The 27,975-nt window shown below is 40.7% G+C and overlaps 2 protein-coding genes across 3 annotated transcripts in view; one reads left to right on the forward strand and one right to left on the reverse strand.

The window, feature by feature from the left end:
* The window catches only part of JARID2 (jumonji and AT-rich interaction domain containing 2), a 247,100-nt gene extending 236,776 nt beyond the window's left edge, over positions 1-10,324 (forward strand). Inside the window, exons 13-18 of the mRNA XM_054985817.1 lie at positions 1,529-1,634; positions 3,154-3,336; positions 6,399-6,529; positions 8,030-8,210; positions 8,970-9,077; positions 10,014-10,324. Coding sequence (XP_054841792.1) covers positions 1,529-1,634; positions 3,154-3,336; positions 6,399-6,529; positions 8,030-8,210; positions 8,970-9,077; positions 10,014-10,190 — 886 coding nt within the window. The 3' untranslated portion in view covers positions 10,191-10,324. The remainder of the gene's footprint in view (positions 1-1,528; positions 1,635-3,153; positions 3,337-6,398; positions 6,530-8,029; positions 8,211-8,969; positions 9,078-10,013) is intronic.
* A 1,139-nt stretch (positions 10,325-11,463) lies between these two features.
* Positions 11,464-27,975, reverse strand: part of DTNBP1 (dystrobrevin binding protein 1) — a 65,600-nt gene continuing 49,088 nt past the window's right edge. For both annotated transcript variants that reach the window (XM_054985818.1, XM_054985819.1), the window contains exons 8-10: positions 15,914-16,069; positions 14,767-14,910; positions 11,464-13,624 (exon numbers count right to left, since the gene is read on the reverse strand). In XM_054985818.1, coding sequence (XP_054841793.1) covers positions 13,377-13,624; positions 14,767-14,910; positions 15,914-16,069 — 548 coding nt within the window. In that variant the 3' untranslated portion in view covers positions 11,464-13,376. The remainder of the gene's footprint in view (positions 13,625-14,766; positions 14,911-15,913; positions 16,070-27,975) is intronic.

Consider the following 27,975-nt stretch of genomic DNA (forward strand, 5'->3'; position numbering starts at 1 on the left):
ATCTCTCCCCCCCCCCCCCACTGGCAGGAGAACCCACCCTCCTCAATCCTCATAAGCCTGGCGGAACATCTCTGTCTTGCAAGCCCGACAGAATGATAGTAAGTCCCGCTGAGTTTGGGTCTCCAAAGACAGAGAGTTCCACCAGATTGGTGCTTGGGCTGAAAAAGCCCGGGCCCTAGTTGAGACAAGACCAGTCTCCTTAGGGCCAGGGATCAGCAGCAGCTGTTTTTCTTCATTCTCCAGGGAGCATAGAGTGGGCGATGGTCCCACAGGTCTGTTGGTCCCAGTCCACTGAAAGGTTAAAACCAAAACCTTGAACCTGATCAGGAATTCCACTGCAAGCCAATGCAGCTGGCGCAGAACAGGTGTGATGTGCATCTGGAATGGCATCCCGCCACTGCATTTTGGACCAGTTATAGCTTAAGGAGCAGGCCCAAGGGTAGCCCAACATAAAGCAAGTTACAGTAATCCAATCTGGAGGTGACTGTTGCATGGATCACTGTAGCTAGGTTGTGGGCAGCCAGACAGGGAACAAGTTGCCTGACCTGATGAAGGTAGAAAAACGCAGACCTGGCAACTGCCATGACCTGGGCCTCCATTGATAAGAAGGCATCCAGGACTATGCCGAGACTCCACATTGTTGGCATTGGAACAAGTGGCGGCCCATCAAGTGCCTGGAGCTGGATCCTCAAACTCAGCTGTCCACGGCTCAGGTGCAGGACCTCTGACTTCATGGGGCTGAACTTCAGTCGACTCTGCTTCAGCCATCCAGTCACGGCCTCTAAAGCCCTGGTCAGATTGTCCAGAGCGGAGTCTGGTCAGCCACTCATCAACAGATGAAGTTGGGTGTCATCAGCATACTGGTGGCAACCCAACCAAAAAATTCCACACTAGCTGGGCGACGGAGCACAAATAGATGTTGAACAACATCGGGGGAGAGTATCAACCCTTGTAGGACAGCACCCACTAACGGGTGGTGTAACAATAACTGTTAAAGCTCTGGGGGCCTATATAGAAATCTTGTTTGCTTATGGCAGGTGGAACTACTTTCAGGATCAGGGCAGAAGCTGGCCATTTTAATGTCAGAGTGTATGAAGGGAGAGTGGAAAGAAAGTAGGTCTATAAAGAGTGTTAGGTCCAAGAACAAATTCTTCCTTCAAATGCATTAGAAGAACCTGTGTGCCGTATATGGATGGTAGACTCTTTATTGCTTAGATCTTTGGCAAATATTAGGCACTCCCTGATTTTGTGCTTTGTTTATCATGAATTATCGTAAAGTTCGGATCTGTTTTAAAATATTATTTGAAGCCTGCAAACGTTTCATACCCGAATCTAAACAAATTGCTGTTTGCAAGCTGAAGGGTTCTTTCCCAAACAATGCAGTAGGGGAGTTAATTTTTAACATACGAATGTTTGCTTTTGGCTTTGGAGGTGTAGATCTGGGCAGCTGTCACAGTGTTGCACCTGAGGACGTTCAATGTGTGATAAATATTCCTTTTGTTTCCCTTCCTATGCCATAAATAAACAGGTATTGCATTCCTGCTGCAGAGGAGAAAAAACTTGATAAAGTGGTACATACCCTACTGCAAGCCAATGGCACTCCAGGGCTGGAAATGCTTGAAAGTAATGTCATGGTGAGTTGCTTTATGGTGTCTAGGGGGGATCCAAGGCAGCCGCTTTGTGATTTTGCAAACAGCAATGCATGATGTTCTCTGAAAAAATAAAGTGGCAGCTATTAAAATTGAGGTGCTGACATTAGCATACAGCACCACAATGCGTAGGCACATAAAGACTGTGCATATTTAAATGGAATGGGATAGTACATCAACTGCCGTTTTAATTAATAGCCATACGTAAACGCTGTAAAATGCATGCATGTTTTTAATATAGAAAGGACCGGCAAATATTTTTTAGAGTGTTTGGGTTGGATTCCATGGGTCTGTTGCTCTAGCGGAAGCATTTTCCTACAGCTGGAGGAGTCTTTCTATGGGGCAAGCTGCTCTTGCCTCGGGAAGCCTCCTGAGAAAAGTTCCTCCACTGACAGAATGGATTTATGAAGATCCAGTTTGATGTAGTGGTTAAGAGCAGCGGGACTTTAATCTGGAGAGCCGGGTTTGATTCCCCACTCCGCCACTTGAAGCCAGCTGGTTGACCTTGGGTCAATCACAGCTTCTAGGAGCTCTCTCAGCCCCACCCACCTCATCAGGTGATTGTTGTGGCGATAATAACACACTTTGTAAACCACTCTGAGTGTGTGTTAAGTTGCCCTGAAGGGCAGTATATAAATCAAATGTTGTTGTTGTTATGGAATCCAATGCTTTGTTGACAACCACTATTATGTGAAGAAAGAGATTCAATTTGAAGGACCTACACCTATTACTATATCTGGTTGATTTATCACATCCACATTTCATGTGTGTGATCTGGAAATTCCAAAGTTTGCTGCCATTACCCATTCCAGCTGGTTAGCTGCCCACACTCTTAGCAGCAGCAGCAGCACGCCCGTATGAAGGGAAGCTCCCGCAACAGTACTCAGCAAGTGGCAGAAGCCATTGATCCTGATTCTGCCTATATTTATTAGTTTAACAGAAATATTTATAAGCCTGCCTTTCTCCTTACAAATCAGGACCAAAACAGGTATCAGCCATGTAACAAAATACAATAAATGTCAAATGCATTAAAAATGCATTAAAATAACCCATAGAGAACCACCCAGTTCACAACCAGAAAGGGTTCCTTTTTTGCCCTGTGGACTTCCTCCGTTTTGCAGCCTCACTGAAATGGCAGGAGGCAAAAGGTGCCCTCCAGACCTCTTCACAAGTATGGCCCCAGTTTCCCAGGCTGCAACAGAAAGGACAACCCATTGTGACACAGCCAAACAACTTTGCCGTCCCACACAGTTTCTACATCCCTGGTGGAGAACCAGGTTTTGTTTGTTTGTTAATCAAATGTTTAAGGTATTAGGCACAAAATGGGAACAGAGTTCTTAATCTTAGGGATTTGGATAAGTTTCTGCTTGTTCCTGTTGTGGCACTTAGGGTTGATAAAGTACAGCTCTTGCATCTTCTCAGCAGTGGATGGCAGAGCACGTGGGACTTGGCTATAAGAAGGGTTCCCATTGTGGGTTTCCTCCCCTTCCTTGTCTCTCCTTAGATCTCCCCCGAGGTGTTGTGCAAAGAGGGGATCAAGGTGCACCGTACTGTACAGCAGAGTGGGCAGTTCGTTGTCTGCTTTCCAGGATCTTTTGTGTCTAAAGTGTGCTGCGGCTACAACGTCTCGGAAACTGTGCACTTTGCTACCACCCAGTGGACAAGCATGGGTTTTAAAACTGCCAAGGTAGGGCTGTTTTGTTTTTGTGAAGACAAATTAAATGCTTCCAGGCTGTGCACTGTTGCTGGGACAGGAGCAGTTCTTTTTCTGGAATATGAACCAACCTAAGGAACAGATAGTGGGGGCCCCAGACTCTTTCTTGTTGTTAAAGCACTAGAGTTTGTCTGGCTATGAAAATGGTGAGGGTGTGACTTACATGGATTACATGCAGTCTGCTGTGAATATCTCTTGTGCAGTTTCCATTAAAATGAACAGGAGTCATGCAAGCTCATTTTCTGCTATGATCCTTTCGATGTATTTGTTGCTAGGATAGCAGCAATTAGCCATGTTTGGCCCTTACGTTTTGCATATGGCTGTATCACTAGGCAGCTGTCCAGGTTATACTGTGCAGATGAGACCACTGGCTGTGACTTGCATAGGCGAGCAGTATATTAGCCTGAGCAGAGAAAATGAGTGGCAGTAGAAATGTCGGGCTAGTTGCTGAAGATGTGGGACTAATGTGGGGCAGTTGGGAAGGGTCACTCAGTTGTACAAAACATGATGTATGTGGTAGGGAGGAAATGCCATTTTTAGTATTCTCTCTCAAGTTCCAAAATGCCTCAGATTAATGCTAATATGGCAGGCTGTTTTTGCACATTCCTGTCACACGTTTGGTTTGTCTTGGTTCATTCAATAAATTAGATTCTAGTGTGTGTCTCTACTTTTACTGCCATTTCAAAGGCCAATTGATTTTGGTTTGTGTAACACTTTTTAATAGGCAATAAGATTTCTCCTTGAGAGTATTAATGTATTTATTGATGGACACGTGCCAGTCTTGTTTACTGACAACCACAGCAGCATCAGCAGTTCACCTTTCGTATGAGGTACACGTAGTATGTATAGAGGGCTCGATTAATCATGATCTTGTGAATCTGTTTTATTAGCAGAAGCACTTTTCTGTCATTGGAAGGTACTCTATCCTAAAGCAAGATGAGTTCCTTGCATCGGGGAAGGCTCTTTCCTCTGCCAGAAAGCGTTTTCGCTAATAGAACAGATCCATGGGTCCAGTCCATTGCAGTGAAGGTGCTGTAGTATCAAGCCCTTTTATTAGCTGGGTGCCTGGAGTGAAAGAGGGCTGAGCACAGTCTGTGCTTGTTTCAGACTCAGCACCAATCGAAACACGGCTCCTGCCCCCTTTCAGCAAGGCAAGGCAGGTCCCCAGGAAATACTAAGATGCTGACAGCCGGACAAAGAAGCCTGAAGATCTGGAATGCTGCCCTTAGGCTAGGATTAGCTTCTATTTTGGGTAAAGAGCTGTGTGGCACATGACTTCCACACACACAGTAGGTTGGATCCAGTGATGTGCTAAAAAAAAAAAAAGACCTCCACCTATGACTTGTGCAAGGGATTATGCAAGATCTTGTGTAACATCTCCCATTCTTGTCTGAGTTTGTTCATATACGCAATGACATATACACACATCTTGCACAACATTCTCCCAATTTGTACCTTGGTGTGAACCATTTTGAGTATGAAGAGGCTGCTAGGTTCACGTCCTTAGTCCAGGGATATCTTGCACGATGTGTTGTGCAAGTAGAGATGCAGGGGGTGGGGGATATAAGAAGTTTAACTTAGCAGAAGCAGCTGTTGAGGGGTTTTCCCCCTTGTATTTCTGCTTGTGCAAGAATTCTAGCACAAATAAATTTTGCATTGGATACAACCCAATGACTTCTATACAGTGGACAGCCTTCAGCAAGCCAACCTTGGCTGGCCAGGACTAGCCTGCTCTCAGACACAAGTTTCCCATTTGTACAGGGTAAATAATGCTGACCTACTTCTTTGCCACCACCATCATCTAGTTAATATTTCTTTAGCCCAAACACTGTAATAGGGGCCTAGGCAGAGCAGCGGTTATGCATATACAGTTCATTCTCAAAGGGATTTTAAAATTATGTTTTTGCTTTATTATGTTGTGAACTGTGAATGCAGAGAGGGCAGTATATTAATATTCTAAATAAATTACAATGGCAAGACAATACAGGGAGGGCATTGACAACCCTTAATGGGGAAGCTTGCTTGTGAATAAATGAGAGATTGCTTGGGGATAGGAGCTGCAGAGTTTGTTTTCTCATAATAATCCAATTGAATGGATGGGAAGTTCAAAACATTCAAAAGGAAGCGTTGGCATGGAGATGGACTGTGGCTCAGTTGTAGATCTGCTTTGCATCCAGAAGATTCCAGGTTCAATTCCTGGCATCTCCAGTTAAAAAATAATCAGGTGATATGAAAGACCAGTAGCTGAGACCCTGCAGCGCCTGGCTGCCGGTCAGGGTGGACAATACTGACATTGATAGACAAATGGTCTGATTCAGTAAAAAGCAGCTTCACATGTACTGTGTGTAGTTCCTAGTTCTTTGTATGACTCACAACATAAACAATTCACAAGATGGGGTGGTTTTTCAAAAGGATTAGACAGGCTTTTAGTGGCTATTGGGCATGAAACCTAAATGGAGTATACATGTTCAGGGACAGTTTCTGAAGAGAATTAAAAAACAGAGAATAGCCATCATCTCTGCGCCAGCATGTGAAATTCCTAAAGTATCTAGTAGAAACAACTTACTAGCCAGTGTGATGCAATAGTTAGTGTGTTAGGCTGGGAGACCCAGGCTCAAAACCCCTTGGGCCATAAAACTTGCTGGGTGATCTCAGGGCAATCGTTCTCTCAGCCTGACCTACCTTAAAGGATTGCTGTGGTGGGAATAAAGTTAGGGAGGTAGAGTTGCCATATACACCAGCCTGAGCTACATGTAGGAAAGACAGGATAAAATGAATAGATTGGCAGAGAAACAGTGTTGGATTGCTAATCTGATCAAACCATCAGTACAACTTTCTGTGCCTTTCCCCTCTCAAGCTCTGTTTGGTGTCCCTGTACAACTTAAAGCACACTCAGTAAAACTTACTACGTCTACATAATACCTTTTTGATAGGAAATCTTGTACCCAGGGATGCTGAGTATGAGTTAATTTTTCTTTCCAATTGAGTTGTTTTGTTGTGTGTTAGAAGACTAACACTGGAATTTGTCATTGCAGGAAATGAAGCGGCGACATATACCCAAGCCATTTTCAATGGAGAAGCTGCTTTATCAGATAGCGACAGCAGAAGCAAAAAAAGAAAACGGATCGGCTCTGAGTACAATATCAGCACTTCTGGGAGAGCTCAGGTAACTGGCCCAGTCTTTGCTGTTCTGCTGTGCTTTTTCTCAAAGAAGTTCTAAGGGCAAATGTAGTAAGAGCGCTGCCAGAAATCCAAGATCAATACTTGCAGTCCCTGAGCTTGCTGGGCTTCTTGAACAGAGCCACCTATGGGAGCAGAAAAATTCCATGGCTGATTTGCTCTGACTGTGCCAGTGGTCAGAGCATAGGACTCCACACTTCTTGTACTGACAAGAGATGACTTTAAAAACCCTTTTCACTGTTTCCCAGTGTGCTTGATGATCTCCAAGATTAAAAACACATACTTAAGAGCATCATATGATTTCTGTATTTCAGCATGGAAATCGGTTAAACAGACTAAACCTGTAGAAGGGTGCTATTTTTGTAAGCACTGGGTATGCCAGAAGCTTCTGCATTTGTAGAAGCTTACCTTTCAATAACATTTAAATATCTTTGTGTGTATCACAAGGAGTACGGAACAGACTCCTCTCTGGAGATGCTGAAGGACCGCCCCCCCCAAGAAGGCAGGTTTTAAAAGGGGGGGGAGAGATGCTGTTTCTTATGTAATGCTCTTCTCTTTTATTCTCTTATCATGTAGCACCGCTACCCGCAATTCAAGTGCTGGTCGGTAGCAGATCGAATAGAGCAAGAGATCTGATGGCTGGAATCTACAAATTGTATTTCACAAGCTAATATGTTAATATACAAAGAACATTAAAGTCTTTTCCACTGTGTGTTTGTGCTCAGAGTGGAAGACTTTTCAGATACACTGAAGAACTCCATCTGGAGCCACTTCCTTTGTGGGGAATTGTTATGTCCACGTGCATTTTTTTTTCCTGGAAGGGAGGAAATTTTACAAGTGTGAAGAGGGATGGGTTTTCCCCCCTGTTCAGCCATCTTAGTTTTCAAACATGTTCAGATTTAAATTGTTACCCTAGAGATCCTCTATATGATGTCTCTCCTAAGTCCTAGTTTTTGCTGATTGGAATAACTGCATCTTGTAACTACAAATGCCAGCTTAATGCCTTTGCTCGCTATTGCTTTCTTCTTCCTCATTTCTGAACTTGATTTCCATTCACTCACTATTTTGGTACCTATCCATGCTATCTGTGGAATACTCCCTATGTTTTTTCTTTGTTGTTCATTCCCATATTCTGTATAAGCTCCAAGACAAAGTCAGTCTTGACAACTGCTGAACTTCTAGAGAGAATCTGGCATGGGACAGGAATTGTTCTGCGTTCGCATATTTTCCTTGGTCATACACTGTCATCAGTACAGTCAGTGGATCCGTTTCTCCCCTGGTTAAATGGATTTTGCTCCCTCAAAATAGTAATCTGTCTTGACGGTTCAACAATAGTCATGATGTTCTTCCAATGGCCCCTAGACTGATTCAGTAGCACCACAGGGGCCTCCAAGAGCAAATCCACACTCAAGTCTTCTGTCCAGACTGAAAACATGAGGCCTGGTGAGTGTAGTGTCCGTTTTCTAATTGTTCCTCATGTTTACAGGGACACAGAGTTGAGGCAGCGGCGGCAGCTATATGAGGCAGGCCTCCATTCTTCAGCCCGCTATGGGAGCCATGACAGCAGCAGCTCGGGAGTGGATGGAAAGAAAAAGCCTCGAAAGTGGCAGTTAGAGACGTCTGAGAGGAGGTGTCAGATTTGCCAGCACCTGTGTTACCTATCCATGGTGAGGGTCATCCTGAGAATCTAGGCTCCCTCTATACTCACTGAAATGTCATTTAATAATTTCTCTTTTGCCGTGTTACAAAAAACCCTCAGCCAGAACAGTGCACTTATTTCAGCAAAATATTGTTTTGAAGCATTTATGAATAGGATGCTCAAGAGTGTATGGCAACTGAATATAGTTGAATTGTCCTGAAGGGCAGTATATAAATTGAATGTTAAAAAAAAATTTTAACTGGCTGAATTCAACCCGGTGCCCTAATCTGTATGGTGAAACATTGCACATACCAAGTTTTCAGCTGCCATGGTTACTCTTAGTCTTACTGAGGAGGGAAAGGTTACCCTGGCTCAGTTTTACTTTGAAGAACATTTCAAAAATTATACTTGTTGCTCTTTGGGATTTGCTTTCAAAGCTATGTTCCATAGACATTAAAATAACTGCTAGCCTGATATTTACAGTGATTCCTAAACAGAGTTACACTCTTCTAAGCCCACAGATTTCTGTGACCTAGAAAGGTATGCAGTGTTAATGACTCACTATAGTATACCAGCCAGAATAGCTGCTAATCGAGTGCGTTCACAAAATAATACTAAACACTATGGGACCGACCTGCTATGAGCCTGAAATCAAGTTCACAGAGTCATATGTACGATATCAAGCCAAGAGCCAAAATGCATCCGTACAGAATCACAGGAATACAGAATGCTGATTGGAAAAAGTAATCTGTACTTCACTAATGTTCTTGACCTGTTTATTTGTCAGGTTGTACAGGAGAATGAAAATGTTGTCTTCTGCCTAGAATGTGCCCTGCGGCACGTAGAAAAACAGAAGTCTTGTCGGGGATTGAAACTAATGTATCGTTATGATGAGGTCTGTACATAGTGTATTTTTGCTCTCACTATTTTGAGTGCCAGGCAGCTTTGTAGGATGGAATAATTGCATTTGTGCTTTGCAGGACTGAAAATTTTACTTAGAATTTTTGGTTGTGTTGGAAAATTGGTTTTGATTTCAATCATTTTATGGACTAATAGTAAAAACTGATTACAAAGCTATACAGTACTTGTTTCCTATCAAATGTCTAGTAAGCACAGAAGCCTTGTTCACATATTACAGCAAACACATACACTGCTGCTGTAGCACAGTGGTTAAGTGTGCGAATCAGCACTCTACTGGTTCGAATCCCACTCCTGCCATGAGCTCAGTGGGTGGCCTTGGGTAAGCCACTCCTCTCAGCCCCAGCTTCCCAGCTGTATTGTGGAGATAACAACAACACTAACTTGTCTACCGCTCTGGGTGAGGCACTAATCGGTCTAGAAGAGCAGTATTTAAGTGCAGTTATTATTATTATATACATCCTGTATGTACATGCCATACATCTGTTGGTAAGAAAGAGCCAACGTACATTCACTTTACAAATGAAACCAGGGGCCAGTGCCTGGATAAATGTAAAGTTTAAATTGCGTTGCATGAGTTGAATGTAACATGAAAATAAGTTGATGCATATAAAGAAAAATCAAGTGTACACTATACATGATTGTACATGTGTTCAGTGTAACTTGGGAACAGTGTGGCCTTCCTCTGGTGTCATATTACTTCTGCCAGAAGAAGAGTCCTTGTCCTGGAGGAGAATTAGGGGGTGGGAAAGGCATATGATTGTTTAAAATGAGTACAAACAACTCCTTAAACAAAATACATTGGTAAAGGAGTTAAGCATGGATTTCCTTGTTCACGGACATGTTCTGTTCAGTCATCTGATGTCTTAAATGAGTAGAGTGTTAATTTTTCTGCTTTCCCTTTCTTGAATAGGAACAAATCATCAGTTTAGTCAATCAAATCTGTGGAAAAGTATCTGGCAAAAACGGCACCATTGAGAACTGTATCAGCAAGCCTACACCAAAAAGAGGACCTCGGAAGAGAGCAACAGTCGACGTGCCATCATCAAGACTTTCATCCTCCAGTTCATCCAAAAGTGCTTCAAGTTAATCATGAAGATGCCAACACACACACTCATTTTTGTCAATTTTATATATATTTTTTGTAATTATTATATCATAGTTTGGAGTACTTGCTGTAGAATACAAGCTGTCTTTGCACTAGCTCTAAAGAAGATTTTCTTCTGGTTTTAGAGAACTAATTTTGTTTTAGCATTAAACTGTTTTTTTTTTTTTAATTTAGGATAGATTGATACAGCAGTCAGGTCCCCCCCCCCCCTCTAACTGCTGTGTGTTCACTGTTTTAAAACTGGCAAGAGGCAAATGACATTCATTTGTATTTGTCCCTCCGGCTGAAAATAAAAAAGCCTTTTTTTTCCTTTCAGTAACTGTGAAAAAGGCTTTTAACCCCCATTCCCCTTTTTTAAAAAATAGGTTGAAGTTTGGCGTGTGTTATGATTGGTTCTCCAGTCATGTCAGCAAATATTTTTTTTCCAAGCAAGAAAAGGGATAGGAGACAAAACTTGAAAGAAATTGCTATACTTTTGGCTTGTATTCTGTAACAGGCGGGATGAGTTTTGTACCTTTTTAAATTGGAGAATACACATTTTTCTTTGAGAGGTTATGGCAGCTGAAGATGGACTTAGTTTTCTAACTATAGGCAAAATGGGAGATTTGGAGAAACTGTTCTCTGTTACCAGCACTTCACTATGCATCTGTTTGAGGAGAAGAAAGAGAAGAAAAAGACTGCCTGCCTTGAGGAGTCATGTGAGCGAAAACTGTGCCTGATTTCATTAGGAAATCCATTCTGTTATTTTTTTTGGTGCTGTTGGCTACTTTTATCAAAAAAAAACCCCTTCAATAGCATCCTTTAAAAATGATTGAAGCCATAAGTGCTTCTTGTCATAGACGTGCAATCTTTAACATTCCATTTCCATTCCACTGCTGTTTTTCATACCTATTCACAGTCAGCATTAATTTTGTTTTGAGTTTGTTTTGTTATTTGATCACATTTAGAGCCACTAGCAGGTTTGCATCTTTCTTTTGAATGTGAAAATGCATTTGCTTTCCATCTTGTCTGGGTTTTTTTTCTTCTTCATGTTGTAACAAAAAGAAATCATACCTTTTGTACATAAGCCTGTAAATTGTTTTAAATACTTGAGCCTTTTTCTTGGGAGGGTGGGGAAGGGTGGCAAAGAGACAAGATGAAGAAAAGCCTTACGTTTCACTTTCTTCATCGGTTGGATTGGATGCTTACAGGGTTTTTCTTGTAACATTTATAAGTGCTGCTTACATCACTGAACAACAACAAAAATAATAATGGAGTAGTTGTTGCCCTTTTCCAGTTGTGTGTACAGTATGTGTGGAATAAAAAAGGGAAAATGTTTTCACAAACTCTTTGTTTCATAATTGAATTCAACAAGACCGTAGAGCTACCCATATTGCACTGAGCTTGCCAGTGGTGACTGTCAGGAAAGTCTTATAAAATACATATTGTTGGTTGTTGCAGAAGACTAAACTGTTTTGAAAATATTTAACAATAACATACAGAGTCGAGTGTTTTCCAATGTGGTTGTCCGGTTTTTATGGCCTTGCTGTGTACTTTTTCCTTCTTGACAGTAAACTTCTGACTATGGCTTACAGTTTGACATTTAATTTATTAGCGCTGCTCTGCTCTCTTTCCTTGTAAGGAAAGACTTCATGTTTATTGCCAGTTTTTGTTTACTTTTCAGGTTTGTAATACAAGGTTTAATAAAAAAAACACTTTTGGACACTTTGTCTTTCTTCTGAGAGAGTAGTAGAGTTAAAATTAGCTATTTTAAAAAAAATAGATATGACCATCTAATAGGCTAGGGAAAACTAGTAACTTATAGTTACACCTAGTTTTCATTTTACTGTAGTACAGTATTCTACCAGGTGAGAAATAAATCCATATAACAGTCTCTGTCAAACTACTTACTATTCTTAGTATTCCATCCCCTTCTATTAGATTTTACATTCTTAATCAGAGACAGCCTCAAGGCCATTGCATAATGTCATCGTGTAATACATTGTCATTGTATAATGTCAAAAGTAATTATATCAACTCGTTACCTATAAGGATGGGCTTGGGAGACTAATAGTAGGTGAACATACTGCTTAATACTGGGTGGGGATTGGTCACAATTTTCCTCTTCCTCAGTCAGCTTTGATCCAGGTTAATGAGCTTCTAGTTATATCATGCTTGGTGAGCAGCTGTTCAACGGGCAGTGTTGCTAAGGAATGGAAATTAAAGTTGACTATTCCTTAAGAATAGTTATTGATTTATAACCACTCCCAATTCTCATACAAGGAATGGGAAGTTCAGAAATAGACATTATAAGGGGGCAGCAGGCTTGGGAGGGTTCTGCTATTCTAGTAATTGTACCTATGGCCAGAAGAGTCTCAAACATAGCACAATAATTTTCAACCCTTTCTGTATCAATGTGCGGTAAGACACTATAAAATAATGTGACTTTCAGACTGAATGTGAAAGGCAGCTTGAAGACCACCACCCTGGGTCCCTTTAAAACCTTTCATTTGAGTTTGCCTTGAAGAAATAAGACAAAGCAGTACCACGGAGGGAATTGTAAAAGGTAAAGCAGAAGTGCAAGAACTTCTGTCATTATAGAACTAGTTAAAATGTTTTGCATTCGAGCTATATACACTTTACAATTATTTTCCCAGCATGGAAACTTTTTGCAACTAATGATGTGTGTGACACCCACTACTTCAGTAAGAAAATGAGCTCCACCACTCCCTTTAAATGTTCAATGCAACCTCTCACCTGGCTTTTTCCCTTTTGCAGGTTGGAGAGCAGAACATTAGAGGTGATTATTCTGTGGTTAACCATTTGAATATAAGCAGTAGGGGTTTTCTCGGTTTTTAACCACAGCAATTGAGACAGGCACACTAATAACAAAACACACACACACCTATATTTTTTAACATTCCTACTAAGGACATTAAAATAAAACCCTTTCAAAACTTATTCCTTGGGCAACCCTCTATATAGAAGGTTTTGTGTTCAAAAGCCAAGGCATTATTGCTAAATGGTGTGCTTTGAAAAATTTTATAAAAATATTTCACATGACTGAAACTCATTTTGTATGTGCTAATTTTTTTCATGATAAATCATTATAGTAACACAGGCAAGCTGATTCGACTGTTTCTTCACTCATTCCAGGGTCATAATTCCTATGAAGCACTTTGATTAGACTCAGCCTGTTTGTGAGTCACTCTCATCACTGAGGTCAGACGGGCCCTTCACTTCTGCACCATCAGCCTCAAGGGCAGTGTCCACTTGTACATCTTCCTCATCTGACTGGATCACAGGTGACTCTCCTTCACTGGCATCCTGGCTAGTAGAATCAGTCCAGCCTGTTGTTGAAGACCACTTCTCTCTCAACTCGGACGGAGTAGGGACTTGAAGACTGATTTCATTTTGACAGGTGGTAGACTCTGGCCCTTCAAAGAATAATGAGAAAAGTAATTAAGCCAATTATCTTTATGCCGATTATTTTTATTACAATATTAATGTAATAAAACCACACTAGAAGATCTACCTGTGTGTACAAAATACACGGGAACATGTTCAAGTGAATCAAAAACAACCTCTGGAGGCACAGTGTTACAAAACCATTTAACTGAGGCAGAAAGCAGATGCCAGAACAGTCGGAAATAACTTCTAACTAGCCGTGAGCTAGGATTCTGATTTGCTTTATATATGCCCTGTATGAATAAGTGAAGCCTCCGGCTGTCTGTACAATGAGAATTGGGCTTGTGAATTTCCATTCTATTCCGTGACAGTGAGACTTGGAATGTTCCTCTCCTCAAACAGGTAAGGTGCTCTTAATCTCTCAGGCCCACTACCTTTAAAAATAAACCTTCACACAAAACTTCAACTCAAAAACATTTTAGAGAAAAAAAATAAGATAATCTTTTCCTGAAATGTACAACGCTTTTCTGCCAGTGCCAATCGGAAAGGAATTTGGGCAGTGCAGGACTTCTGTGAGAACCATTTTCAGATTATTACTGGACCACTGTGCCTCAAAAACCAAAGAGATGACTTGCTTATCAAAGAATCATCAAAGAATATTTGCAAATTTGACTTCAGTAGGCTCAACATTGCCTTTCTTAACTGCCCAAAGAGACAGCAAAATCAGGGGGGGGGGGGGATTCCAGAATACGAAGTGGCCTTTGGAAGACACTACAAGAGGCATTAATACAGCCATTAAAATGACTAATATTGAGGCAAGAAAGGTCTGGGAAATTAGCGTCTTTCCCATCTTTGTTTATCATACCCTGTGTCAGAGAGGCAAGCCAGACTGTCCTCTCTGAACAAGTAGGGCCGATTCACAGAGAACAAGCACCTCGGAGCTGAAGTCTGGTTAGCTGAACAATGGATCTCTGTCAAGTGAGATCCATGATCCATTATCAGACTTAATGAGTCTATTTTTCTAGATAAAAGTAAAATACTTTACTATCAAGTAGTATAAATATGACAGAATAAGCATCTCATCTGATACTGATTTCCAAGAAACTATCCGAACTGAAACCTCCTGTGTGGTGTGTACAGTTGTGCAACTAGAGACCCAACCCTTTTTTACCTATCATAGGAGATGGCATAGTACTGTCCTCTCCTCCGGAATTAAGAAATACATCTAAGGCTTCTTGGTCAGACATATCCACAAGATCCATTTGCTCCAACATGTCCACATTCACTTCCATAGAAGACATGCTTCCTATTGGCTCTGCAATCAGAAAAAGGTAAATGATTAAAAGACAATTCAGGCAATGGCTTCGAACTTTATCCATACCAGCTTTCATGGCCACTGTCATGGGCTGCATCCACGGTTGTTAATATGTGAATAAGCTTGCTGGCATATGTGCTTTGTGAACAGGTAGCCTTGAATTTTTTTTTCATTCACTCATTCATTCATTCATTCTGCAAGCGGGGCATGAATACCCAAGAGTTTGGCCCAGAACCGCTATATGTATATTTCAGAAAGTTGTACTTTAGCAGATTATATTGATGACCACTTTTCCGTGACACATTTTTCCTTATACTTTCTATCAATATGAAGCAGGTAAGTAAAGTGATTGTGCAAATACAAGTAGCTTACATTCCAATCCTCAACTGAAATAGCAGCCTGCAAACTACTGCCACAGCTAAGAATCGACAGAAATATCCCAGAATGGGCTTGAGAACATGCCAAAATCCAGTATGTTCTAACTTGGCCACAAAGTTTTCAATCATTGCAGGAAGCATTTGTACATGAGTAGCTGCTGGATTGTTACTACAGCCAGGGCACTGGGATTCCAGAAGTTGAACAAAATCTAGATTGAAAAGTCCTAATCACACAAGTTATTTCAGAATGGAATCTAGGCTTTCCCTTCATTTCTGTAGCTGGTTCAGAAGAGGAATGTAAATGCTTCCATTGCCAGTCTTAAGTACACTGCGTTTTCCTCTTCCTGGAGAACAATGGCCACAGCAGGGATGCAGTTTACCCATTACCAGTTTCCATGGAGTAAGCAGCAACTGCAAAACACATCTGTCCTGGACATACATCTGACTGGACATATAAGCCACCCCCCAAGCAGGATATAAGCATAATGAATATGAATTAAAAATGTTCCGATACTGAGCTATGGATTCAACAGGCCAGCACTCCTACAGTTGAGCAAGTTTGCTCTTGTAATTCAGCTCAAGAATTGCATGTCTACAGAACTAGGTGGGAAGCTTTCAGCACTCACCTCGTCTTTCAGCTATTTGGAGATATCCAGTAGAGAGGTACTGCTCCATGTCCTGTTGGAAAGCTTCTTCAAAGAACTTCTGCCGTTCTTTGAGCTTCATCTGCTGAGTGTGCTCCATATCCAGAACTTTCTGTGCATGCTCTGCATCTAGTTCAGCTATAAACAGTAAAACCACATTCAGATCTTAAGTTTAAAATTCTCTAATTTCCATGCTATAAGAATCATTTATGTTTTAGGGGCATCTCCCCCTACCAAATAAAACCTTGTTGAAGTTAATGAAAAATCACTACCAAACTAACATCATAGAGAAAATAATCAATTGATAAAAATCATGTTTTAAATAACAATTTTCTTAGACGTTGAAGGGCAGTAATTTTGTACTATGAAGCAGAGCTATTTTTAAAAGGTGCTTGGTGAGCAACCTCTTAAGGACGTGGGTTTATGCATCACAGCATGCTATCTGTCAGTGGCTGGGAGTGCACATGATTAAAGACAACTGTTGCAAACTCTTTGCTTTCTCTAGCTGATACTGTCCTTCCCCTATTTTGACGTAAAGTTTTCCTCCTAAAGCGTATGAAGCTGTTTCCTGGGCTAGAAAACCTTCAGAAGCATAGCTGTGTCTGTAACTTAACTTTCTTTATTGCCCCACACTTAAGGAATGTATAGGTTGTTATGTTACCCAGCCAAGGTTATGTGGAGGGAAAAACGGGTTTACGTTTTCCTTTGAAATGAAACTGGCACACTAGGCTTACTGAAGTTTTAAAAATAACAGGTTTATTTACAAGCAGAATGGATAGATAGAAGTGTAGGCAGGTACTTAAAAGCTTCAGAAAGTAGTTGGTTTTCATAAAGATTACTTCATTTGTGTGAGGCACAAAACACTTGGTCTGGTTCAGTTTATTATATTGGCTGACTTAGGTGAGAGGTTGATGTTATCAGACTTGATCTCTTTGAAGTACAGTTCCTCCTTTTTTACCCTTTCACAGATTAGGTGCTTCAATTTATGTACCCACAGCACTTCTTCCCTTTTACTACAGACCTCAGAGTACTCCACTAAGTTAAAACCCTCTCCAGATACTGGGCAGGAGTTATATCCAAACTATAACCCTGTTCCTTTGGTTGAAGATGAGACTCTACCCACTTCTGGGCCAACTACAAGTTTCCAGATCAGTTTTGTCTCAGTAAAATTTAGGGCTGGCTGTTCCATTAGTACTCTGCGTTTTCGCAGTGAGGGTACACCTTTCCCTTTCTTCCTCAGACCGAGGACTTTCAGTCTGACCCTCTCTGGTCATATGCCAATATCCAACTCCCACTCTTCCCATTTGCTCTATGAACCCCTCCTTCTGTTAGCACCAACCGTCTGCTCATCATTCTATTGCCAACTGCCATTCTCTCTCTGGCTAACCACAGAAAGAGGAAGGGACCTGTCAATCATTTCCCCTTCCTGCTGCTGTTTCAAGCCTTTACCTGCATCTTGCTGGATACAGCACTTGGCAATCCTGACATTTTCATGCCGATTCCATCATAACAACAAATTAAGGAGAAGCCATTTTATGAACAGGTACAGCTGAGAAGCAAATATTCACACTTTTTGTTGTTGTTGGTATGTTATATAAACTGCTACCCACAGTACTCTGCTACCTGGAACAAAACCTCTTCATTGCTGTATGATTTCCATCATGAAAGAAGCCAGAGGCTATTACTGAGTACAGAAGTCTCTTGACAGTATTGAATTTTGATGGCAATACAGGTTGTCTTGTGTTGCCCAAATAAACAATAGCAGCTAATCAACAAATACAATATTTTATCAAGTTTCTACCCACTACTAGTTAGCCTTTTATGTTTCAACTATGGGTACAAATTGATCATTTTAATCCCACATCAGAAAGTTGAGAAGGGCATGATGATTATCATTTTCATTAAATGTTGGAATTGTTGGTATTGTATTAGAAAGGTAAAGGTAGTCCCCTGCGCAAGCACCGAGTCATTACTGACAGGGTGGATAAAAATCAATGATTTTTTTAAAAAAATCGGATTTTTTTAATTTAAATCGGATTTTTTAAAATAAAATGCTTTTTGAGGAAAATATATTACCATCCAAAGGTTATTCCATCATGAAATAAAGATTAGTTTTTAATTATGTAGAATAAGGCTGTATATGTTTAATTTTTTTGGTAAATAAATTCCATTAATCCATTCACAACGTCATGCTCTTCCAGAGGTTTTTGTAAGATTATTGGGCAGTTTCTCTGCCTACAAGATATTATCACAGATGCTTGGTTTTGCAGTTCTCAAAACTGAATTTGTGTCAGCTCAGCAGAGATCACATGCCTCTTCTTCACAGCAAAAATGTTATAACATGAACAGAGTTGAGAAAAAGACCTTAATCCTATTGTTCTACAAACCTATGAAGACAGAATCAACCCCTCCAGTGCTAAGTTTCAAGAAGTTCAGTGAATAGAAACAATATTTTTCTGATTGTTTGGAGTGGAATAGATCTGCACAAGAAGAAACTAAGTGTGAGGAGGGAGGGGCAAGCAGTACAAAATGAAAGTGAAACTTTTTGAGCACAATACTGCACAAGTCTTTGGATCTTTTGTGTGTATGGCCTGAGGTTTATCACATTCTTTCCTTGGAGGAAAAAACCTATAATGGCAGCAGGCCGTAAAAGAGACCCAGTTTGGGAATACTTTAATGAAGTTCCTTTACCTATCAGCAAGGCAGTCATCTACTTGCATATTAAAGTTATACCAGCAAGAATTAGTCTTTATGTAGAAAACTATTATTTAAATCAAGCCTTAATGACTAGTGATTTAAATCGTGATTTAAATCAGTTTGATTTAAATCAAATCCACCCTGATTACTGACCCATGGGGGGACGTTACATCACATTTTCTTGGCAGACTTTTTTGTTATGGGGTGGTTTTCCATTGCCCTTCTTTGGAAAGGTATGTTGGGAAAAAATTCCGTTTAATTAGTATTGGAAAAATATCAATACCCCCCAAAGTGAATAAAAACAATAATGATGTCCTTTCTAAAATCACAAAACAAAATTAAAACATAATTTTTGAAGCACCTGAAGGCCACAGAAACAGGAGGGAGACAAATCATGCCCAGCTGGTCCATGGTGCACCAGCCCTTTAAACTGTAAAGAGCAACTGTTTCAATGGGTGGTAGAATTGGCCCCCAGTGCACTGTCTGTCAAAGAGCAGAAAGGCCTTCCAACCTAATTCTCATACTTCTGATATTTATCAAGAGTGAAATATTGTAAGTGCATTTCAGGCCTAGATATTGCTGATTCAGCCTCAGAAATACAGGGCATTTTATTGGGTCAGCAGTATCCAATTGCATACACCTAGTTTCAACTGTTAAACAAGACAGAACTTAGGGTCACATGTTCACTACAAACACAAGTATGTTTTCATAGTCACATTTTCCCCTCCAAGGCACCCATGTTAATCTTCTCTGAGGGGTCCTACAGAACAGAACTCTTGAACATTTGAACACCACTATCGTTCCAGGTTTCATTGCAGGCATTTAAAGTGGTTTAATAGCAATTTACATTTGTATCAGAAGCAAGGCCTGGTGTCGCCCACAGCACTAGCATGTACTAAATGAGATCATTATCTTCCATTTCCATATGCTTAGACAAAATATGCCTCTTCATATTGTAGAATTGCAGTGTAATAACATAAGTCATCACCTGGAGGACTATTTTAACATGAACTTGCAGGTGGAGTTTATAGAACAATAGTTTTAACATGATTTTGAAACACAGTTCTCTGGAAAATGCAAACTATACTTCGTTGTTCAGAAAATGATGGTTTGCTACCAAAACAGGAATAACTAGTTACCTGACCACGAATAAGAAAGAATGGAAGGAACACAGGAGCCCACAAACCTCACAAGCTCAGGAGGCAACAGACAAGGAAGGGCTTGGTCTCTCTGCTCCCTCCAGAGTAACTGGCTGGCTGCTGTATGAAACAGGTGGCCAGGACCAGATGTATCACTGGTTTGATCCAGCAGGGCTCTTCTTATGCTAATTTATGTAGCAGCAAAGCAGGATTTGCTAATCCATTCCAACTATGCCTCTGTATGAAAATAACGAACAGGTCTTTTTGGATTGACATGGGTAGCACGTATTCTGATGCATCATCAGTTAATCCCAGTTTTTAAATGTACAATGATGTCTCCCCTGTGACAACTTGTTCACACACACAAACACAGAGTCTTCTGAGAGTCACTCCCCCCTGTGATCCCATGCTAATTGGGAGTGCATGTGTATGAAAGAGAGCTTGCAGGATGTTCATCACGCAGGAAAGATCCATGTGATAGTATGAATTAAGTGACCACACGGGCAGGCAGAAGCATGACAATCTTTCCCATTCAACTAGTTGCATCCCCCTGACAAGATGGCAACTGTGGGGAGGAGATGCATTTAATGGACCCCACCTATGTGGTTGCTTAATAAACACGTCCACAGAGACTGATACACATTAGGATTAGGCATACGTATGAAATACTTGGCATCTTGCAACTACTATTATTTTTACGACTGACACATTCTTCTTGATGCATCTAATCAAGAATCTGCATATTGACCTTTCAAAATACAGTTGCTCAAGCCTTTTAAACATAAAAAAATTACCTAAATACAAACATCTTGCTCTACAAGAAAGTAAATATTTTTCTCTCCTGGTATATTGGAAGTGTACTCCTTATATCAAGCCTCGTTTTGTTCTGCTCTCAAAGAGCTCTGTGCACATTAGCAGTTGGGTTGAACTCCAGCTGATTCAGGGAAATCTTTTCATACAGACAGGACCGTTATGTGGCATGTTGGGAGCAGTAAAACCTCCTAATTAGGTGAACCATTACTAGTAACACAGCAATCTGAAACTGCCGACCACTGCTAGCTGCATGAAAACACTGTTACATAGTAGGTAAATGTCAAGAATCTTCTAGGAAATGCAATTAAAACCTTTTGCTCAAAACTCAAACATATTGTTCACCTAACCTTAGTTCTTGGCATTCTAGATTCTACAGATCACAAAAAACAGGAAAGCCTTCCTCTAACGAGTTACAGAACAAAAGGGAGCCAAAGGGCTCGAGGAAGTGCACCAAACAAGACACCGGGATATGAACCGTGCCAATTATATTACCAATAAATAGACAAGTGCTACATAAATCATACATAAATCATAACGTGATTCTGAAAAGTTCGCACAGATAAGTTCAAAGGCAGTCCCAACACAAAATTGTGCTGCCAAATGGTTGCAGAACGCCAAGGTGCTGGCAAATGGTAGTAGCAACGCCGTTGGCGGTTTCCAAGGTCAATAAGGCAACGAGCCGTGCCGGCCTCCTTTCTTCACCCGTTTCAGAGAATTTCTCTTTCCTCAGGCCATTCTATCTACAAATAAACTGCAGTACAGTTATGATCTATGTAGCACTTGTCTATTTATTGGTAATATAATTCGCACGGTTCATATCCCGGTGTCTTGTTTGGTGCACTTCCTCGAGCCCTTTGGCTCCCTTTTGTTCTGTGATTCTAGATTCTACAACCAAAACAGTGTTAGAAATGACAAAGCTGCTCAAGAGTTGAAAGCTCAGCTTTCCCTTATTTATTATTTATTTATTTTATTCGATTTATACCCCACCCTCCCCACAAATGGGTTCAGGGTGGCTAGCACCAGTGCCTGTAGCACCACTGCCTTTTATCAGCTTTGGCTGGCATGCAGCATCTGACCATGTTGATCCTTGCAGTATTCACATCCAGGTGAGATAACTGCAGTCCATTCTATGTGGGGCTGCCTTTGAAAACTGCCAATTTGTTCAAACTGTGGTGGCTGGGTAGAGGTGGGCACGAACAGCAATACAAACAAAAAAAAGCCACGCCTGATCAGCTGTTCGCGAGCAAGCTGTTAGTGAGACCCCGTTCCTAACGAACATGTATTCGTTCCAAGCCCTGTTCATAGTGTTCATCAGCCGTTCGTCAAGCCAGACAGTCTGATGCCTTTCAATCAATTCCCTTGGCAACAGTAGGCATGAACTTTCTGAACTCTGTCTGAACTCCTGTTGCCCTGGAAACCCCAATCTAAGCCCAGGGGCACTTCACCCCCGACTCAGCCACTTGTCAGAGAAAACCCTGACAAGGGCTGATTGCAGCCTGCCGGGGTTTAAATTTCCCTCCCCCTGCTGCTGCGCAGCGTAGGAAGAGGGACATTTAAATCCCCCACTCAGCTGCTTGTCAGGGGTTTCCCTGACAAGCAGCTGAGTGCAGCCTGCTGCGGTTTAAATTTTCCTCTCCCTGCTGTTGCGCAGTGCAGGAAGAGGGACATTTAAATCCCCCACTCAGCTGCTTGTTAGAGAAACCCTGCACAACAGCAGGGAGAGGGACACTTCACCCATGACTCAGCCGCTTGTCAGGGGTTTCCTGACAAAGTCTCCCCCCCCCCAGCCAGCTGGAAGGAGGGAGACTTTGAAGGGAAGAAGATCCCCCACATCATTTGCAAATGGCGCAGGGAACTTTCTTCCCTTCCAAGTCTCCCCCCTCCCTCCCATGAACAGCCAATCACAAACATGTTCGTGAACCAGGTCATGTTCGTGGTTGTTCATGATTCCGTGTTCATGGATGGCAACGAACAACGAACATTGTGTTTGTGTTTTTTTTTCTTGTTCGTGCCCACCTCTACTCAGGAGCTGGATATGGGGATCGTATCACTCCTGTGCTGAAAAGATCTGCAATAGCTGCCCAGCTGAATTTTTAAATATATATTTCAGATTTTATATATTTCAGATTTTTCTTCAAACTTGAGGCTTTTTCAGGTTTGTAGAAAAACCTGTCTTGTCTGTCCATGATCACAGTCTCCAGATTGAGAAAGATATATTGATTGCACCGGTGTTATCACATGAGCTATCTTGAGCAAGTTTTGAAAGCAGCAGCATACACATTTTGTAAATAAATAAAAATGCAAATGTGTTAAACATTTTTAAAAGATAATATTTGTATACATGAACAAGCAATTCTTTAAGGGTTTTTTATAGCTACAAGTACAGTATTAGAACTTTTTTTAAAAGGTGATTTTTGCACTTAGATTCTTATTATTAATGTAGAGATTGCATGAAATTAGTTTTCAAATGGTAAATATAGATGATATTCCACTCTCTGGTATAATATAAAATCTTATTCCTCATGTACATTTAACAGTCTTCACAAGACTGATGAGGAACTGAAAAATGATGTAGTCCAATTGCTTTGATTAGCTTAAATGAGCCAATGCCATGGCGCAGCTCTGGGCCAATTTCACAATATATGAAGGCATTTCTCCATGATAAACATGAAGCATCTATCAATCCACCCTGAGAACTCACTCTGAAAAAAAACGACTAGGGACTAGACAGGTCCAAATGCACAATTGCTGTGCTTCCTGACAGATTTATGCGGCAAGGAGTGGTAGTATGCTTAAATAGGGATAAGCTAACACACAATTTATTTCATCAGAATAGGCCCTTGCTCTTGTACACCAAAAGGAAAAGAATCTTTCTTCTTTTGAAAACACCACCACTTCTCATCTCAAAGGTTGACACAGCACAACCAACTGAATCTGCCGAAGAACTGAGTGTTCGGCCTCCCGGTCTATCTAATCACCTTCTTTGCCTGCTGAAAGAAGTACGGTTCCCGTTTTCTCTCACAGCCAGTATGGAAAGACTCACTAACTCAAAGCTTTTAAATGGTACAGGAATTAGTTTGGTGCACACGATGGCCCCATGTGATCATTGAAAGTACAGGTAGGGAGAACACACAGTCACTTGGCCATCCGTAATGGCAACCACAGGGAGTAACTGGTCCTGCAAACCGTCCCTCCTCGTCACCAGCAATGTTGAGTTTGGAATCTTGCTCATTACAGCAAGGGAGAGCTTGTGCTCCTTCAGGCAACCAGGCAGCCATGTAGTGGCAGAGGGCAAGCCAGTAAACTCACTCCCACTCTTCCTCCCTGCGCATTCAGTGAACACATGAGGCTGTCATGTGCACTGGGCTAGTATCTCTGGTAAATAAGTGTATAGAGACCAGAGATTACCATGACACAGCAGCATTAGGCCTTACCCTAACACCTGCAGTGTTCAGCACACTTCTAAACATTACATTAATTGTACATTACATAATGCTTCAGTTCTGGGATTTGAAAATATGTATTTATTATCACATTGTAAGTAACTGTCAAGTAGCATCCTAGTCTCAGCACTGTCCAGTATAGTGGTTCTTTACATGTCATCCATTCCCGCTCACCAGATACACAACATGTCTTGGATCCAGCACTGTGCAAGTGGAAACATAAATGGGTCTTAGCACAGTTCCACATACATAAGATCTTCATTACACTGCCCACAAACTGCTTGCACAAGATCTATCTCCAAGCAGAAACACAAGTGGGGATATAATAAGTCCAACTTACAGAAGTGGCAATTGTAGTCTTTTTCTTATGTTTCTACTTGGCTCAAAAGCTTTAGTGCAAGCATCAGTTTTGCACCAGATCCAACCCATTATTGTTGAATACCCATCCCCAGCCACAAGTAAAAAATTAGGATGTGAAAACAGAACTACAGACAAGGCAACATTATTTACATAGGTACATTTATGACATATGCATACGATACACATTTAGTGATATCCTTGACCTGATGGCCATCAGCCTACTCCATAATCTTAGTTTCAATTCCTGCTTGCTGACTTGTGCCACATTTTAAGCATCCAGGGGAGAAATCTAGATTTGGCATTTTATCTTCCAGGTGGGCTAAGCAGTAAATAACACAACTCTCCTCCCCTTGCTATCAGAAGCAAGTAAGAAGGGGCTGCCTAAAATCCCCATTTTTTTCTGTCTGTTCAAAAAAGTTCTGCCGCCACTGCCGCCACCCAAGATTTGTAGACTGGTCCCTTGGGAACCATATGCCTTCCATTAAAAATCATTGCTGTAGTGACTTTACAATTTAAGCAGTTGTCTAGTGATGAAGCCCAGAGTCTTCTGTCAGCCAGCAATCTGGTCTCATTAGCTCCCCACAAGGTCCCTATCTCCAGTTTATAAACTGGCAACCTTATTCATCATCCAACTACACTCATCTTCCTCTTCCATTTATATGTAAAAATGTTAATGCATCTGAGATGATTTCCTGCCCCTTCTATTCTTCTAAGCAATCAACATTATCCAATCATAGTTTCCATATGTTTAACAAAGCGTAATATTTTTAAAAGCCTGTCTTAGACTGATATGGGAACACTGGAAACCCCTCCAACTTACTTTCGGTAATGAATTTTCTTATGTTAGTGATTTATAAGAAAATATGGCACATTAATCACTCTGCACATATAACAAAACATAACACTGTCACCTTCCTAACTATGAACTGTAGATTCCTTTCAACGGATGGGGAGACAAGTATAAAGGGATCCAGATCAATACTAGTTTGAATGTTACCTGTCTTAAATTTTAATCATTTTATTTATGAGGCATAGAGATGAAATGTATAATTCCAAATAATTACAGGACACCGATGCTGGAAAACTCCTGTATTACAAACAGAATAAACAATATAGTCTCCCAAATACAGCAGTCCAGTTTCTTATAAAGATGATACAGAGAGAAAATAAATCTAAATTAAAAACATCCAAACATCTTGCAATGTATTTTTTCCATGTTGTTAACTATAACAAAAGAGCAGGTACTTATCCCTATTAGCACCAGTTTATACTTCTGTGAAACTTGCATCCTACAACATTACTATTCAGCTACAGAACAAAAGTGACTCCCCCTTCTGTTATTAAAAATCAGTTCCATGGGAATACATTAAATCATTCTCTTGCTAATCTCTTTTACTTACTTTAATCAGTAACTTCAAAACATTTTTTCAAGGTTGCAGCAGATCACCAGAATCAGTAATACCAAAGCACACACCTACAGACTCGACATCTCAAGCATTTAATTTGTAAAAGCAGCTGGAGGAAAGACAATGTTCCAAACATACTACCGGAAATATTACTAAGGAATCAAGTGGAAACCATTTCATTTAATTTTTCATAGCTCAGCCAAGAACTGAGGACACTAAAAATAGGCATGATGTCCAGTTCAATACCTTCTCATAATCTGAAAAGCATCCAAGATCTTATAGTTAGTGCTGCAATGGCAGATTAATAATCCAATGCTGCAGTTGGCCAGAGAAGTTCCCTTAACTTTTCCTCTTTGTGTTTGCAGGTTGGATACAAAACAAAGCACTAAGTGTGAAGCCTCCATTAAGGAAGCAGCTGGGCTACAAAAATAAGTCTCAGCAGCTGGCCCCTGCACCTATGACCTGACATGTTTTTATTGTTGATATAAATGACAATACACAGTCGTTAATACTAAACAGGCCAGCAGTTCTCAGGAACTGGGACTTCCTCCCACTTCACTAAAGCCATTTTACGTGAGGTTCAAAATGAACAGATCTGACTTTTTAAAAGTCTGAGCAGGACTGCTCGTGCTTCAAGCAAGAGGCTGTTTTGTTAGGAAAGGTATGTTAAGAAGTTTTGAGGCAGGTGAGAAGGGGTCTGTCAGTCCCAGGCCTTCATGATTCCACTGTGCTGCAGCCCTGGGAAGTCCCAGTCCACTTTAAGAGGGCCATGACGGTATCAGCTGGAATGAATGGACATTACGTAAAAGGGACAAATGTTCTTTGAAACAGCATCATTTAGACCACTCTAAGGATATTTAACAAAGAGATATAAATCTCCATCACAACCAAGAGTGTGCTTCTACCCGCTCTCTTCCTCACTGCCCTGCTGGTTAAGGTTCTACGTTGAAACAAATATTTACAAATTTACGAACAGGGATTTGCAAGAATATTGGGAAGGGGAATTGTATCCCGACTCTTGATGAAGGTCAGCCAGACGCTTTATAGCTTCACAAGAACCTGTCTGCACATACACACAACTCATCTATTTTTTTTAAGTTTTCTGATTTTATTACAAGCCTGGGGCAACCTCAAGTGTGTAAGAAAAATTTAATGTAACCAATCCACAAATTTAAGTATTGGCAGATTTGATTATTAGAATATATGGATTTATTTAAAACATCTCTATGCCACCTCTCTACCCAAATTGAGTGCCTGAGGCAGGGACATCAAACCATTAACATTTCAATATTAAAACAATGACATTAAAACAGCATTTAAAATAAAGTATGAACCCCACATTGAATGAAAAAAAGGAAAGAAACAATCTTTGACAAGATATTGCTAATCTAAAACACTGTGTTTGTATTAGAAGTTATACGCAGAGGCTGCAGAGAGAAGTACATTCCATGCTGCATCTATGCACCTGTTTTGCTTTAGGATGTCCAGCATACCATATGGTCTAACACAGAGAATACATGATCACAACAGCTTCTCGGCAGTAACAAGGCATTTCCACATTTCTCTCTGAGTTCAGTCAAGAGAGCCATGTCTGTCTAGCCACTTCTGTGCAGTCATCAGTCACATTTCCCGCACAGTCATTTGTTCTGGAATCCTCTGGAAATCAAGAAGACTTCGTAGCTTCTGATATCATTTGGAGTGACATTTTACATCTAATTTACCACAAGAAGCATCACCGTAACTACCATGCTTCACACTTCCCTGTGGTAAACAAAAACTATTTGATTAAAGCTTTAAAATCTACAATACATCTGACACAAGTTTTGAAAACCTTCAAAAAGTGTACAAAAATTAAGAGCCAACTGCTGATTTAAACAGTATGGATTCATCACTTCCAGTTAACATTTAAATTTGAGAACGATCTTTATTTCACACAAGACTCTGGAAAGCTGTTGCTGAGAGTAGACTACACTAACTTGGTATAAGGCAGCATCTCATGCTCAATGTCCATTCCATACATTGTTTAATAAAGAAAATAGCAAAAACAATGCATAGCCACTTGTAGCAGAAACTCCTTGATCGTTACCGAAGTATTAAATCCCAAAATATAATCTAAAAGATGCCTAAGGGAATAAAGAGAGAAAGGACACAAGTACAGAAAAGTACGATTTCCAGAATTTTATAAG

This window comes from Eublepharis macularius, chromosome 7 (assembly GCF_028583425.1).
Source record: "Eublepharis macularius isolate TG4126 chromosome 7, MPM_Emac_v1.0, whole genome shotgun sequence".
Taxonomy (NCBI): Eukaryota; Metazoa; Chordata; class Lepidosauria; order Squamata; family Eublepharidae; genus Eublepharis; species Eublepharis macularius.